Here is a 17,188-nt window from a genome sequence, read left to right on the forward strand (position 1 = left end):
CACATGCTAGAGACCATGCAATGGTGTCTTGAGGTTTCCTGGCCTCTCTCTCTGCAGTGTTAATGTGGGTAGTATAGGGAGACCTGCCTGTGAAAGAACAAAGGCATAGAAATCAGGTGAAGGAGGACAGATGAGGAGCACATAGTAGGTGAACAGTAAATGCTTAATGAACTGAATCTGCCCACCAATCCCTTCCTTGCCTGGGACATTACCTTGTCAGACAGACAGCTGGAACTGCGCCCTGTGTGCCGCCTTCACCTTTGAACTGCTGCTATTTTCCTCTGCGCAGAGGCACTTAAGCTAAAATTTTGAACTTCTGCTTTCTCCTTATTTTGAAGAACTTTCTCTGTACTGATCTTGAATACTGCAGGTATTTCTGCAAATGACATACTCATGCGAAGCTTCTTTATTTCAGAGAAGATGTTGTTCAGTCCCAGAGAGGCCAGATAGAAGAGTTAGAGCAGCTGGTTGAGATCCTGAAAACCCAGTTACGGAGAAAAGAAAATGAAATTGAGTTGTCTCTGCTTCAGCTTCGAGAGCAGCAGGCTACAGATCAAAGGTGCGTTAAAACCGAAATCTCACTTTGATAAGGTCAAAATTCGTTTAAAGTACTTCATCGTGCATCACAGAAGGATGAGTCTGGTCTATTTTAAAATCATGTTTTCACTTCTCATTCTCCTATGAGCCGCTCTACACCCACTAACCACCATCGCCTCTGGCCCGAGGGCGGTTCCCTGTTCTGCTCTGCCGCCCCTCAGTGACAGCATGCACTTGTCCCGTTTACTGGGACTGCAGGAGAGTCTCACACCGTGCGATTACTCCCTCGAGGAGAACTCTGTGTGACGCGGACCCAGCCACTGGCTGCACACCTGGTGAATAAGTCCAGCCTCGAGGTTTCTCAACCTTAAAAGGCAGTAAATTCCTCACAATGGTACCAGTTATTTTCTATCCCCCAAAGGTGTTGCCTCTCCCAGGATTCAAAGTTTGCGTCATACTCTCCTGATGGTCACGGAGGGTGGGGGCCCGCAGCAGCGTCCCGGCGGCCTCTCCAGTTTTGACGGTCGTAACGTGCAGCACCTTCTGTGCCGTCCCCTTGGTCTGTTGTTGTTGTTCCTCATAACTGTTCTCATTGTGCTTTCACACTGTTCCCAGGAAGACTGTGGGTTCTTCCTGGATATTTTCTTCCCTTTACGGCCTTTCTCTTTCTGTCACTTTTCTTTTTTCTTTATGTTGGGGTTTTTTTCGGCCAAGTGTACCCAAAGGTAAAGAGAATATGTGTTGAGCCCCCATGTTCCCATCACTCAGGTTCAACAGTTATCAGCGTGTTCCCAATCTTGTTTCATCCGTCCCTTCACCTCTGTCTTCAGCGAATTGGCCCCAGCCAGATGCCCCGTCATCTCGCCTGTAAATGCTTCAGTGTCCACCTCTGTCTGACACGGGATCTTCTTTTCACATGACCACCGCACCGTTGTCACACTGAACAAACACAGCAGCTCCTTGACCTTGGCCGATGGCCAGTCTGTGGTCAGACTTCCCTGCAGGTATCTTTCTGCCGATGGGATTGGAGTCCGTGCAGGGCCTGCGCTTTGCACGTGCTGCACCTACTTTATTTCTCTCTCAGTTTTTTTTTAAACCAGACCCAGACCCTCCATTTTCCCCTTTCCCAGCCGATGTGGTAGCTCATGTGGCTGGGATCTCAGAGAGACCGGGGATGGCTTCCTGGTTGTTCAGGCTCAGAGGTTCATTCTCCTTTAACAAACCAGCCCCACGTGGTAAGACCTCAGCAGCTAAGAAGTGATACTGAATGTGAGACTCATTTTTAAAAAGCAAAGCAGGGTTAAAAATATATGCAAAACTATATTTCAGAGTTTTAAAACACAAGCACTGACTAATGATCTCTGTTTCTGAAAATTTATATGTAAATTTAAATTATATGATGAAATTCTATATATTTAGGGACATTTATATATGCATATAAGTGCATGGCAAAGAATGAATTTTTTTTTTTGAGAATTACATATAGAGTAGGGGATATAATTTGATCCTTGGCTTTGAACCAGCTTGGAAACCAAGGAGTGACTGGTGTTCCCCTAAGAAAAACTGATCTAGACTCAGCCTTCTTGGAGAGTCAGTCCGCACATTTCCTTGTGAAGAACGGTGCTGAAGGACTGCACCCCAACACCAAGTGTGGCGATCTCAGTAAGTTGCCCACTGCCATATATAAGGTGTCATCTGAATGTAAAAATTCTGCACTGAGGCCAAGTTCAGGCTTGGAGCCCCCTCCTGTCAGCCGCGCTTTCTCTGTCGTATTTCTTCCCAAAGAGCAGCACAGACATGGTGCTGGCTGGTCCCCCTTCCAGAGGGAGAGGGTCGTCTGGGAGCTGGGATGGCCGGAGGGAACCGAGAGGGGCTCCTGAAGCCCTCAGTCCTGGGACTGGGTCCGCACCAGAAACAGGCTGATGGGCAGGTGTACGTTTTCTAGACAAAGTGTTGTCAGCAGGAGACAGCGACACACACACACACACACACACACACACGGAGGGGCTCACCTTAAAAACTGAGCTACCGCCCTCTTCAGGGAATCTCTCTGATTCACATCATAGCAGCCTGTTGTTTTTTGTCACATCAAAAACTAAAAGACAAAATAAGAATTACAGACGAAGGCACTATTGTTTGTTGAGGCCAAAGAAATAAACCAATTTGTACCCTACCTCACTGATTTTATAAAATTGAAAATTACATGTTACTTCATTAGAAGGAAGGGTACCTGAAGTGAATGGCAGACTGTTTCTTGAACTACAGTTGTTGAAACCTGAAGCAGTGACTTCAAATCAGAGGCTTCGAGTCCATTTTTTCTTATATGTTTACACATAGCTCAAAGTTTTATGTATAACAGCAAGCTTGTTTTTTCTTTTGAGACTAATGGAAAACTGTTGAAAAAATGTTGGGGAGAATATAAAACTTGGTCTAATTTACTGTAGAGAAAAATTACAAAATGGAAAACATATTTGAGCTTGTCTTTCACGGATACATTATTTCAGATTTGAAATTCTAGAAGTCTGATCTGAATGTTGGACTCCTTGTTCTCAAACATGAACCCAGCATAGCTGTAATCTTCAGAGTGCAGCGCTGGGTATTTATGGCAAAGGGCCTTTTCATAGAATATTATAGCGACTCTTCGTAGTATGTGTTTAATAGACCAGTTTGGTTTGGCATCAGCCTGACATAAACTTTTAGTTATCCAAAGCCCTTAATTGCTTTGAAGTAAAAGCCCAGTGCTGCTCCTTTTTATTAAAATCGTGTTTTTCCTTGTTATTGTGGGTCTATTTTGGAAGACTGAGCTGTGATTTTTGCATATGTTCTACATAATGCCTCATTAGCAAAAAATCTTGTATCATTTACAAGTAGCCTGAATGTCTGTGCTGTTTTGAACAAAAGTCCACATTAAAATTTAAACAATATAAAAATGCACATTTTCTGCTTATTAAAAAGGCCGTCTTAAATTAAATGCACAGCAGTAACCAGTGAACACATGTACATGAACATTAAAATCAGAATGATTTTACCTTTTATTGACTTTTTCAACTCCAAAAATATTTATACTCTTACCAAATGTGTAACTAGTTTGTACTGTGTTTCTTTTTTAAGTACATGTTAGGGTGTTTATCTTCTTAATTAAAAATCATGTAGCTGCCATAAGGTCCCAGTGGAGGAAATTTAACCCATGAGTGTTTCAAACATTTATTTCACTTACCGCGTCCCCTTCGGTTAAGGGCAAAGGATCGAACCCTGAAGCAGGCCCTTCGCAGCCATGCAGCGTAGGACGGGGCTCGGCTCTAGGGCTCCAGTTTCCTGTCCGTGCAAGGGCACAGGGTTACTTCCTGGCGCTCCTGAGTTCTTCACCAAGGTTTCATTTTGAAAAACTGCAAACCTGCAGAAAAGGTGTGCACACAGCAGTGAGAACACTCACCTGCCTCTCGCCCCTCTGCCCTTCTGTGAAGGACAGGAGGCCGTTCTGCATTGCGCATGCGCGAGCAGAAGCCCTTCTCCTTTCCTCTCCTTCTCTCCCCTCCCCCACCCCCTCCTGTCTGAGAGTGGAGTGCCCGGACCACTTTGCCCTCTGTGCACTTCTGAGCATCTTCTAGGAGCAGGGACATCCTCCTGCATCACTACAGTGCAGCCATCCCACTCAGGGCATTTCACAGGGAGCGATGGAGTGGCGTTGCCTGACAAGCAGTCCATGTTCACACCTCCCAGGTGTCCCAATAATGCCCTTCAGAGCTGTTTTGTTTAAATAGCTGTTACGGTTTTGCTTTGATCCAGTGTCCAATCAAGGCTCATGTGATGTGTTTTAATTGTCACGTCTTTTAGGTTCCTTTTATTCTAGAGTGGTTCTCCAGTCTTTTGCAGCCAATTGATAGCTGTTTGCAGAACGTTCCTCAATTTGCATTCGTCTGATTGCCCCGCCCCCTAATTTAGAGGGCACATCTGGTTCTCCCATGGAAAGGTAACTGGGGCCAGGGGCAACCGTGCAGTCGTTACTATTACACAGGGAGGTGATCTGTCATTTTTTTACAAATATATTCACCAAGCTCTTACTGTTGTTTCGAACACCTTAGAATTTGTCCAATGAAAACTATCACTCACATTCCATTTTTATCCCTGTTCTTTTTATTATTGGTATTATGTCAGAATTTTTGTGTGATAGCAGCTTGACGTATTTTCTCAGCACTTTATACAAACCACAGAAATTGTCACAATTAACAGTGACTCACCTGTTAGCACACACCTGTGAGTGGAGGGGAACATCTCAGAGGAAGGATGCGACTTAGAGGAGCGGGAGAATTTCTCTCTGCGGACCGGACTGGAGCGCTGGCTCCTTGCTGGAGGGCTGTGGCCAAGTTCACTACTTTTCTTAGCCTCGGGTGGCCCCTCGACTGTACGACATGAGGATAGAAATGGCTAAGTGGTTCCCTGCCTTTCAAACAACAGCCACTTGTGTTCCTAGGGACCTTGTGTTTCTGACACATTTTTTTCCTACGAAATAAGCAGTGTTAATTAATTTTTTTTAAAGACTATATCGTACCAACTATTGCTTCTGATAATTGTGACATAACCTGTGCTATTACTGAGTAGGTATAATTCCATCAAGAGACAAACACAATACTTTAGCTCATTTTTGCCACGAATTGCCAATAAATCTACATTTCCCACTGGAACTTTTTAATATATCGAACATAATTCTCAGATTCCTATTACTCGTCGTAATCCCTGAAACCCGAGCCTCAAAAGGGCCCCCTGTATAAGACGAGTCAGGGCTTGGCTTCTTGCTGTCCCCCCCCGGCCCGGGGAGGGCGCCCTCTGCTGTCGGGAGAGTGTGAGAGGTCCGCCCACTGCCCCTGCATGTTTTGTGGGTGTTGAGAGAGAGAAAATACCAAGTTCTGATCTATATTTTGACCCAACACCACAAGAAAGATATCACCCAGAGGCAGCTAAATAGGTACCGACAAACGTTTTCCTCTGTGCAGTCTTGGACCAGGGAGCATTATGTTGCCTGGGAACTCATAGCGGTTTTGCGTGGCACTGTTACCTTCCAAACAGACTGTCATCGGCTCTTAGTGAAACTTACCCGATTTAATTTGCCAGCAACTTTCTGTAAGCCCCTCCAGAAGGGGTGCCTCCTAGAGATTGCTATCCCTGTAGCTCCAACAAAAGCGCTGGATGACCCTCATTTCTTTCTACAGTAAACCTACAGAACGTATGTGCTTTTTAAAAAAATGTACAGTGTTTAATCCTAAGGTCATTTTCAGCTTCATCCCCCAAATTTAGTCAGCCTGAAACTATTACTCAAAAAGAGCCTCTCTAGCTCATAAATATCTTATCTAACTACTTTCCAGAGTCTCAGGGCCTAGGTTCTGCACTCTAAAGCCTTCTCTTCTAAATGGTGTTGATACTATATTATAACATTTTACCTCAAGAAAAAAAGAGGGACTTCAGGCCTACGTGGAGATGTAGGTAGATATACTTTGCCTTCTCGCACAAACAAAAGCAGGACAACAACATTTAAAAACAAAAACAACCAGAATGGACAGAAAAATCAAACTGTACAGAAGTCTGACAACCACGGGGTTAAAGAAGACACACGCACCCAGACCCATAGGCCGGGTAGAGAAGACTCACTGCCAGGTGGCGGCTGGTGGACCCAGTGAGGCACAGCTGGTGGAATGGGGGGACCCACACTTGTGTGTGGATAAACCGAGAGGAACAACTGGGGAGCGAGATAGACCGTGCAACCCAGGCCTCCAACTCGGGGAAATAAACCCTCAAACCTCTGACTGAAAACACCTGTGGGGGTTGAGGGGGCAGGAGAAACTCTCAGCCTCACAGGAGAGCTTGTTGGAGAGACCATGGGGTCCTAGAACGTACACAAGCCCACCCACCTGGGAACCAGCACCAGAAGGGTCCAGTTGGCTTGTGAGAAGTGAGGAAAGTGACTGAAAGCCAGCTGAGAGCCCAGCAAGCAGCACTGTTCCCTCCAGGACCCTCCCCCACATACAGCGTCACAACGCAGCCACGTGGGTTGCCCGCCCCAGTGAACACCTAAGGCTCCACCCCTGTACCATGTAATAGGTGCACCCAGACAAAAAAAAAAAAAAAAAAAAACGTGGCCCAAATGAAAGAACAGATTAAAGCTCCAGAAAGAACACAACAAAGTAATGAACAGATAGCCAGTGTATCAGATGCACAGGTCAAAACACTGATGATCAGGATGCTGACAGAATCGGTTGAGTGTGGTTGCAAAATAGGAAGAAGGGAAGGCTGTGCTAAGTGAAATAAAGGGAACCAACAGTGAAGGGAAGGAAACCATACTCAAATCAATGTTTTGGACCAGAAGGAAGAAAAAAACATTCAACCAGGAAAGAATGAAGAAACGAGAATTCAAAAAAAAAATGAGAGGCTTAAGAACCTCCGGGACAACTTTAAAAGCTCCAACATTCGAATCATAGGGGTACCAGAAAGAGACAAGGAAGAGCAAGAAATTGAAAACTTATTTGAAAAAATAATAGAGAACTTCCCCAAATTGGCTAAGGAAATAGACTTCCAGGAAGTCCGGGAAGCTCAGAGAGTCCCAAAGAAGTTGAACCCAAGGAAGCACACACTAAGGCACATCATAATTACACTACCCAAGATTAAAGAGAAGGAGCATGCTACCTACAAAGGAGTTCCCATCAGACCGTCAGCTGATTTCTCAAAAGAAACCTTACAGGCAAGAAGGGGCTGGAAAGAGGTATTCCAAGTCATGAAAACCAAAGACCTACAACCAAGATTGCTCTATCCAGCAAAGCTTTCATTTAGAACGAAAGGGCAGATAAATTCAAGTTAAGGAGTTCATCAAGGTCAAGTTAAGGAGTTCAGGTCAAGTTAAAGGAGTTCATCACCAAGCCCTTATAATATGAAATATTAAAGGGTCTTAGAAAAAGATTATCAAAAGTATGAACAGCAAAATGACAACAAACTCACAATCATCAACAACCGAACCTAAAAAAAATAGAAAACCAAAAAAAACCTAAGCAAATAACTAGAACAGGAACAGATTCACAGAAATGGAGATCAAATGGAGGGTTATCAGTGGGGAGGGGGAGGGGAGAGAATGGGACAAAAGGTACAGGGAATAAGTCGTATAATTGGTAGCTACAAAACAGACGGGGAGGTTAATAATCATATAGAAAATGTAGAAGCCAAAGAACTTACATGTACAACCCATGGATGTGAACTAAGCGGAGGGGGGAATGCAGGTGGGGAGGTGCAGGGAGCAGGGAAATAAAGGGGAAATGGGACTATTGTAATAGCATAATCAGTAAAATATTTTTAAAAAGTCAAGGGGATCTTTTAGCATTCACCATTCTTACTGTAGCAAACAAGGAACCGTCTTTGGGAGTTGTGTACCTGGGAAATGAAGTGTAAGAAACGCACCAAAGCGAAGACTCTTTTTCTCCTTAGGATTTCGTAGTGGACCGTACATTACCTCGTGCGTCCGAACGTCCCCCTTCCCCAGCGAATGGAAGGCTGGGTGCTCCTGGATCTGTTAGGGCGCCCGGTAGCAAAGCTGGAAGCAGGTGTTTTCAGGGCTCCCGTTAGGAATCCCTTCTTCAGAGCTTCCTGCTTGACTGTTTCAAATTAACGAGAGAAACTTGGCACACAGGTTGTTGAGCTGTGTGACTTTTTCAACATAAAATCTAATTTATTTTAGTTTGTTTTTAATCTTGAGATGGGCCAACAAGTCTTTTCAGAGTTTGAGAAGATTTTATCGTAATTCTAAATAATAGGTCTGTTAAAAAGAAAAAGGAAGAAATGAAACCATTTTCCAACTCAATATTCATATTTTTCCCAAAATCCTTGTTGAGAAGTTTATTTTTACGAAGAATGTAATTGATATGCCTGATACCTGTGTGCAGATCTTTTCACCATGTGTAATGCAGCGTGTATCCATTGGTACATGGCTGTCAGAGTTCATCCGAACGTTTTTACTCTGCATTCTTTCTTTTTTTAAGATTTTATTTATTTATTAGAGGGGAAGGGAGGGAGAGGAAGAGGGAGAGGAATAGCGATGTGCGAGAGGAACATTGATAAGTTGTCCCCCTACGCACCCCGACCAGTGACTCTCCTGTTTGCAGAGCGATGCCCTACCCGCTGAGCCCCAGCAGCCACGGCTCTGCGTCATGCCTGCTGTTGGAATGTCATCCTCCTGGAGATAGGCTACGACGCTCCCGTCACTGTGTGTGGAATGCGGCGGTCACTTAGCCCCTTGTCATTCACCTAGCCTGTCTCCTCTCTTCAGAGGAGAGCAGCCCAAGGCCTGCCTCTGCGGGCACAGGAGTCGAGGACAGAGGGCACTCGGCAGCCGGGGACTCCCGCTCCCTCCTACCCGCACGCAGCACCCTTCTCATGTCCCTTGTCAGCTTTGTGTGGACTGGCCTTTGTCTCGTCTCCCGCTGCCACTGCATTCTTTTCACCGCATCTTGTCTCTGTAAACATGTTCTGCTGGTGATAGGTTGGAGATGCCTCTTCACTGTAGGTCCTCCCAAAGCCAGCCCGCAGCCATCACAAGGTGGCTTTCACCTCTGCCGTCCTCTGCACCACTGGCCCAGCACTGTCGGATGGACGGTGGCAGCCTCGTGGGAGCCAGCGCGCACCCACGTCCGATCGCAGTGATGGCTGTCCCCTGGACAGCCCCCAGACCCACCCTTCAGCACAGCTGGTAGTGACCCACAGGTGCTTCCTGCGGCCCCTGCACAGGTGCCCTCACCAGCGGACCGGCGTCGTGAAGCGCCACACGACTGTTGCTGGCTTCAGAAGCCTCTTACGCTGAGGCTCGCGCCCACTGCAGGGGCACTGTTAGTATGAAATGTCCCATTGCTTTTCTCGGCAGTACTTCGAAAAGTCTAAACCCCAAACGGTTTTGGAAGATATTCAAGAAAACGTCCACCAATTAAGCCACTAAAAGTTTCTGAGACACTTACTGGCCTTTGCCATACAAAGAAAATTCAAAATTAGAATCTGTTGTTTCTGAGACCCTATGTGGCGTAGTGGGTAATTGGGGCTTCGGTCTCTGGTGTTAGCATCATTAAACAATAGTTGTTATTTAAATGTGCTTGACATACACAGTGTGGGGCAAAAGTGGATGTTCAGTGTGACTACATGAAACACAGGGTTTATTCCTGTATTATTATTCATCAATTACTGTATTGCTTTCCACACAAACGTAAACTTCATTTTCCCCACTCTATATATCTTCTTGAAAATATTGAACATACTCAGAAATAAGAAAAATGAAATATCAGGAACTGAAAATAGAAGGAAAGGTCTGAAATTATTTGAACACCGTTCTGTTCTTCCAGGTCAGTGAATGTCACTCGCTGTTGGGTGGCCAAACCAGGTAGTTTGCGGGAAAACAGATAAATCACATTTTGACTTTTAAATGTGGAAAAAATGTATTATTTTCTTTAGACCTATATTTTTTCCTCCATATTACACTTTTTTAGTGAAGATAGTATTCTCTTTAGTGAGTAAAGACAGTAGGGGTGATACTGTCGTTAGTGAGTAGAGATACAGTTTCTGTCTTAGTGAGGCGCTGTTGAGGGTGGGCCCAGAACCACGAGATAATATGTTTTAGACACACAGTTATTGTAACACTGTGTTAAGGCTGTGCCCTGGGCAAGATCCAGGTTCCTGGACTTGTTTATCTTCTGTGTGAGGACAGCCGACTGTCCCATGCCAGAATGCAGTGAACTTCCAAATATCAAAGAGGGAAAGTAAGTGTTTCAGGTCCTCAGCTGGTTTACACATGTGTGAGCTTTGTAGTCCATTTGCTGATTCCAGTAGGGCCGTGTGACAATTTGTCCAAGATGTGTGCAGCAGATAGGTCCGGGAAGCAGAACTACTTACCTTCAATACGGAGAAAGTTTGCTGAATTTAAAATGTGTATGTTTATTTTCCTTAAAGTATAAAGCCTAAAACCGAGCTTCCCATTTTCAAAGATACTTTTGAATGTACAGCGTATTAAATCAGGGAACTCGATTTCTCTGTCGGGAAAATAAATGCCTGTTGCAAACAGGTATTCATTTAGATCTGTGATTAACCTTTAATAAGATCTCCCTGTTAAAGTCCACATTTGCTTTAATCTCGGTGGGAAAAATGCGAACTGGTATTGCAGCGTATAGAGTTTCTGCACACCCCGTGGACGTTAAACGATCCCTTACAGCCCCAGGGACATCTGCAACACATTTAAATGCCAGCTTTGGGCATTATTAGTATAAAATGGTAAGTCACTTTTTTTAGAAAATTTTTGAAAAGTTCAAACTCCAGGAGGAAACGCCAGCAAATGGTGATCTTGTGATACCGTTTGTTTCGAGGGCGCGGCGGAGAGAGACGAGTGGCGGGCGGTGCTGCGTGCTTCTCGCAGAGGGAGGCTCGTGTGGTGACCCCAGGTCTGGTGGCGGGGCCACTTCTGGGCTCGAGATTCATGTCCCCTGCACTGTCTTTCAGGACACTGCGTAGTGACACGAAGTCCGTGTTGTCAGTCACTGTACGGGTGACACAGGTCATCACAGGGGCTTCCTTCAGGTCCTGAGAGCCTTTGGGTTTATAAAGTTCAAAGTGGTTATTACTTGGTTTTTAAATTATCTAATCCTGAGTATGTAATAAACTGAAAATCTTGGTGACTGATCTGCAAGTGTATAATTTTTTTCTTTAGGTAACATTCCATGAAAAATTGTGATTTCATGACAGATATTTTTACTTTTTCCTTGTATTTTTTACTATCTCTCTTTTTCTTAAACATGTCATTAAAGGTCAAACATTCGAGACAATGTAGAAATGATTAAGCTTCATAAGCAACTAGTGGAGAAAAGCAATGCTCTTTCGGTAATGGAAGGAAAATTTATCCAGCTTCAGGAGGTACTGTGATAATTTATTTTATTATGGTGATTCATGCATACAGATGTCCAAAATAGTGTTCAAGTTGTATATTTTTAAATATAATGGTCATAAAACTAAAAAGTAAAGATTATGATTTTTATTCCCAATTTTATATAATTTCACTTTATATGTTATCTGTTATTTATAATTTAATACTTACAGAAATGCCCAAGTGGCTGGACTTTTTATAAATATGTGTCATCTTAAAATGATAAACACATTTATCGTACAGCATCTCATGTTAAGAAAATGTATTTTTAACTCTGTGGGCACAGAGCACTGGCAGTTCAGAGGCATTTGCACATATCTTCAGTTCTAAGCATTTACGAAATATCCAAGAAGGACTAAGGTTATGAATAGGCTAATAATCAGGTTTTGTTCAGTCTTTCCTTGATGTGGTGTTTTGCTTTGTTTTGCCACTAACATATCTGGGGGTCCATCATGCCGACTCTCCTTGCGTTTATTTTACACCTGGACAACTCAGGTCGATGGCGCTTGGAGCTCGTCACCCCGTTGCTGGCCGCACAGGGCAGTGGCCCCACAGGGCAGTGGCCGCCCAGGGACGCGCCCTCGGGGGCTTCGCCAGTGCTGCGCAGTTCACTACAGGTTCCAGGACTAACGAGCCCAAAAGATTCCGCACGAGCAGCGCCTGTGTTAAGCAGCTCTGTGGCCCTACTAGCTGCACTCAGTTTCCGCGGTTTTGGCTATCCACAGCAAGCCACAGTCTGGAAATACTAAATGGGAAATCCAGAAATAAGCCAATCCTAAGTTTTGAATTGCATTCCGTTCTGAGTAGCATGATGAAATTTGGGGCTGTCCACCTCTGAATCATCCCTTTGTCCAGTGTATCCATGCCATATTTGTCGCCTGCCTCCCAGTCACTTAGGAGCCGTCTTGGTTACAGAGAGGAAGATAGAGACCATAGTCACATAACTTTTATTATAGTACACTACTATCATTGTTCTACTGTGTTGCTCATTACTGTTGATAATATTTAACTGTACCTAGTTTATAATTTACAGTTTATCACAGGTATGTGTCTACAGGGAAAAAACGTAGTATATCTCGGGTTTGGCAGTCTGTGATTTCAGCGTGCACCGAGGTATTGGAACGTGTCCCCCACAGTCGAGGGGAGACGCTGTGCTTTCTCAGAAGTTCTGGGAAAGCAGTAAATCGATGTGAAGCATAGGGTCACCTGCAGCCTGAATTCGGTGTTAAGTCGTACACCTACCTCCTCTATGAGCAGGAGAGTTTATGAAAGCGGGGAGAGCCATTGGAACGGAATGATGGCCTGCTGTCTCTGTGTTGGAAGAAGAGGGGGACTGAATACACACGTAGCTGAAAACCTCACCTACAATGAGGAATTAAGAGAGGACTTGAAAAGTGATTTCTTCTTTTACAACTGACTGTTTTGGTCACCGTTTCACAGCAGTGCCAGGAATTTGTTGAAATACCAGCACTCACAAGTGTCAGCTGTGGCACAGGTTTGGGGAGTGGCATTGGGTAGAGAATCCAGAGGTTCAGACCAACAGCCTCAGTGAGTTAGGAAGGCGTTTTATAATAACACCAAGTTTAACAAAAATTGGACTCGAATAGTTCAGTACATGTTTCTTTTAAATGACTGAAGAAACTCAGTAGAACGTAGGTGATTTTATTTTATTTTTTTTTAAGATTTTATTTATCTTTAGAGGGGAAGGGAAGGAGAGAGGGAGAGAAACATCAATGTATGGTTGCCTTTCGTGCATCCCCTTCTGGGAACTGGCCTGCAGGGAATGGGCCTGCAACCCAGGCATGTGCCCTGACTGGGAATCGAACCTCGATTGTCTGGTTCGTGGGCCCGCGCTCAATCCACTGAGCTACACCAGCCAAGGCTGTAGGTGATTTTAATTAGCAGGTGAGGCATGCATGGCATGGTCGTGGGGTCTTTGAAAAGACTTTAACATAATCACCTTTCTTATTTATAAAAGTTGTGGCATTTAAGTATATAAGATTGAGTTTAAAATATCCGTAGACACTCTAAAAATTGAGAAGACTTCGGAAACTGTTGTACTGAATTGAAAATTTTAGCTTAATTGAAACTAGAAGCCGCCTTCCCGAGGCCGCCAGTCTGCTGTGGCGGCGCGTGGCTTCCGTCTCACCACCCATGGTCGGCCCTGACCTCTGCCCCCGGGAGCAGCCTCGCTGGACACGGATCCAACCCCTCTGGTCACAGCAAGAGGAGGAAAAATTGGTCGTTAGAGCTAAGTCACTCACTGGTCACTGTCAACAGGTGAAACACTAGGCAGAAATTGTAAAAAGAGCAAGAACAGTTTGCGTCACTTGACCCTGTGCCCAGCTGGCCCTGCATTTCCTCCCTGAAGACACCTCGGCTGGGAGGGTCTGTGTCAAGTGCTGCAGACGTTTGTGAGGTGAAGAGCAAACTGTGTAACATGAACTTGAGGGGTAAATTTATTTATGGAGTTGTTTTCAGATCAGAATCCAAACATAATTTTGAAAAGATTTTTTTTTTTTTTTGGTTTTTAGAAGCAAAAAACTCTCAGGATCAGCCACGATGCCTTGATGGCGAACGGAGAGGAGCTAACCAAGCAGCTGAAGGAGCAGCGCGCCAAGTGCCACGGCCTGGAGAAGCAGCTGCGGGCCGTCACATTCTCCGAGAGGAGGGCGGAGGAGGTGAGTCCCAGGGTGCGCAGCATCCGCTGCGTCGCAGCTTCTCGGGCACCGTTTTGCAAAGGTGGAGACATTTCAGATACTATACGTATTGAAAAACCCTAAGCTACTCACACAGCACACTGAGCACAGCACAGTGTGGTCAGCATGTCACGTGGATAGCAAAGCAGTGCCCGGACACCTGCAAGTGGCCCCTGTCCATTCGCTCAGTTGGCTACAGTGTTGTCCGGATGCGCCGAGGTAGTGGGATCAATTCCTGGGCAGAGCACACAGACGAGTCAGCCAGTGAAGCATAAATAAGTGGAACAACAAATCAGTGTTTCTCTCGCTCGCTCGCTCTCTCAAATCAATAAACTTAAAAATTCGTAAAATTAAAAAAAATTTTTTTAACTACTTGCAAATGTACCAAGAGCCATAGCCATTGTTTACATAAGAATGAAGGATCTTTGAGGAAAAAGAAAACATTTTGAAACAGATGCCAAATGACCTGTGGAACTTAACTTTCTCAATTTTTATAGTTAATTAGTCATTTGCAATGCCAACACGAAGTTATAGGAATTTATTTGTCGTGAGGAAAAGGATGTTGTATTTTGCAACATGAGCAATTTTGTGAAATCATTTTCTTTTCCTAAGAATTTGTCTGAAAACTCATCTCCCTATTATTTCTGCTACTCGCACAGAGCTTGTGCAGCCTCTGTCTGTAGTCCGTGAAACTCGCTCTCCAAGAGAGAGAGGTGAAATAAGATGCCTACATTCTGTTCTCATCTTGGGAGAATCTTTTACTAGGTCTCATGCCAGCACCAAAAGAGAACTTTGAGAACGGAAATGAATTTTAAAAGGACTCTGATCCGTGGGAAGAGGTTGTAACTACAAAATATGCCGCTGAATAAAACTTAAATACAGCAAGCTACGTTTTAGTCATAAAGACAATTATTACCCCAAGTTAACTTCTGAAACTATTCCTTGGGATATAACAACGTATACAGTTTTATTTTTTCACTCATATATTTAAAAGATGTGCTGCTGGCTCTTGGTGAACTGCAGGTGACGTGAGAAATGACGTCTTCGGAGTAAATAGCGTTTGACCAAGTTTCTGTGAACCGTAAATAAAAGTAAAGTGAATCCTTTTTTCTTTTTAATGGGCCCATTGGAAATTGATGCAAAATGAATATAATGATGAAATTGATTGGGGGGAAAGAAAAAAATATTATGTGTCCCCAGACTCAACAGCAAGCTTTAACACATTCTTTATTGAGTTTTGGCACAGGCTGCTGTAAAGCAGTGCGTACGTTTCTACTAAATTAAAACAGATACATTGATTTCATGTTTACTTAACAGCTGGGGGAAAATCAGCACTAAATTAAATGCAGACAATATAAGTGGACTAGTCAGCAGCTGCCATTGAGAACGTAAGACCGAAACATGCCAGCCTCCTCTCGCGTGCTTTTAACCCATGTGATTCTATGTGATAATCACCTAATGTGTCGTTTTCATTTCAGCTGCAAGATAGAATTAATGATTTAGAAAAGGAGCGGGAACTTTTAAAGGAAAACTATGATAAACTCTATAACAGGTAAATCCGATTCCATGTCTTCTCTCATTCTCTTGCCTTGAGATCTTTTCTATCAAAGCATTGGGTGTCAGAGCATCTACTATTTATTAAAGAATTAGCTACAGAGGAATGCAAGAAATAGATGTTGTGGCATATATGTTTATATATATTATAAAAGAAAATGAGCCTTTTGGGGCATTGGCAATAAGTTTTTTAACCTGAGCGGTAATCTGTTACCGAGAAAACCCTATCACTGTTCCTAGTAACAACTATTGCTATTATTGAACACAGACCAAAGCCAGTGGGTACTGTACTGAACAGTCTGTACACATTATTTAACTTCCAACAGCCTGGAAGTGTAAGCATTGTACATGCCCATTTTGCAGATAACAAAAATGAGACAGTTAAGTAGCTTGCCCAGCTTCTTACGGCTGTGATGTAGTAGAGCTTGCATTTGAACCTGCCACGCCCTTGCTCCCTTCCACTGGGCTGCCCAGCCCGTAAGAATTCTTACCAGCAGTCTCTGGCGGAGGCAAAGGTGTTAACTTCTTAGTGTCTCTCTTCCCTGTAAAGAGAAGCACAAGCATCTTTATCTCAGGATACATTTAAGGAGTTGTCCCAGTTTTATTGTTTATCTGGTTTATTATCAAGGTGTTTAAAAACTTAATCCCTTCTACTGTTAGAGACTTCTGCTGCACAGCTAAGTTTAGTTAAGTGGTACAGCTGTCTGTGTGTGTTTCGGACATGATGCCGATAAACGATGAATACACGTTTATAGGAAAGCACGTTTGCTGTATACTGAAGGATATCTGTTAGAGCCGATACAACAGTTGCTTCCATTGATCCATCAGAAAGTAGTCATCTTATCTACAGATATATCTTTAACTTTGTATCTGTACAGTTTATGTTTTGTAAACTAAATTTATATTTTTCAATTAAACAAATCATACCTAAAGAGTATAGTGATAGGTCGTTACTCATTTTTACTTTGAAAATAAATTAATGTTAGGCATCATTCCAGTGGCGTGCGTTACCCGTGTCACTTACCGATGGAAGCTGATGTCTGTCTGCTCAGGGGCTCAATACAGTGAGGGCTACAAGTGGCAGGTTCAGGCCACGGCTCAGGGGGTGTCTGGGGTTCCCCAGCAAGGAGCCACTGGCCAGCAGCCTCTCTGTGGGATCTGACTGCAGCCCCCTTGTGCGCCTTTGGCCTCGGTGGTGTGTGCCGGTCCCCTCATTGGCCTGGTTAATTTTACCTGAAGCACTTATCGTACCTCTTGGTTTGTATTTCCATCTCTATAAAGCAACACAGGTTTATGTTGATATGTCCTAAGTATTTAGGACATTGTAGTTGTGTGCTTGAAAAATTCAAATTTCATGACACCGATTGCACATCCATCATATTATATGTTGGGGCAGATGTTACCCTCCTGTTTTATAAATGAGGGAGCTGAGACTCAAGAACAGCGTGGCTGAGACTCTCACGCACGA

At 44.0% G+C, this 17,188-nt stretch overlaps 1 protein-coding gene across 1 annotated transcript in view; it reads left to right on the forward strand.

Moving 5' to 3' along the window:
- Window positions 1–17,188, forward strand: part of RPGRIP1L (RPGRIP1 like) — an 83,262-nt gene that overhangs the window by 11,929 nt on the left and 54,145 nt on the right. Inside the window, exons 6-9 of the mRNA XM_037141551.2 lie at window positions 416–559; window positions 11,352–11,457; window positions 14,002–14,148; window positions 15,645–15,718. Coding sequence (XP_036997446.2) covers window positions 416–559; window positions 11,352–11,457; window positions 14,002–14,148; window positions 15,645–15,718 — 471 coding nt within the window. The remainder of the gene's footprint in view (window positions 1–415; window positions 560–11,351; window positions 11,458–14,001; window positions 14,149–15,644; window positions 15,719–17,188) is intronic.

Source organism: Artibeus jamaicensis, unplaced genomic scaffold (genome assembly GCF_021234435.1).
Source record: "Artibeus jamaicensis isolate MK-2021 breed Jamaican fruit bat unplaced genomic scaffold, CSHL_Jam_final contig_3152, whole genome shotgun sequence".
NCBI lineage: Eukaryota > Metazoa > Chordata > Mammalia > Chiroptera > Phyllostomidae > Artibeus > Artibeus jamaicensis.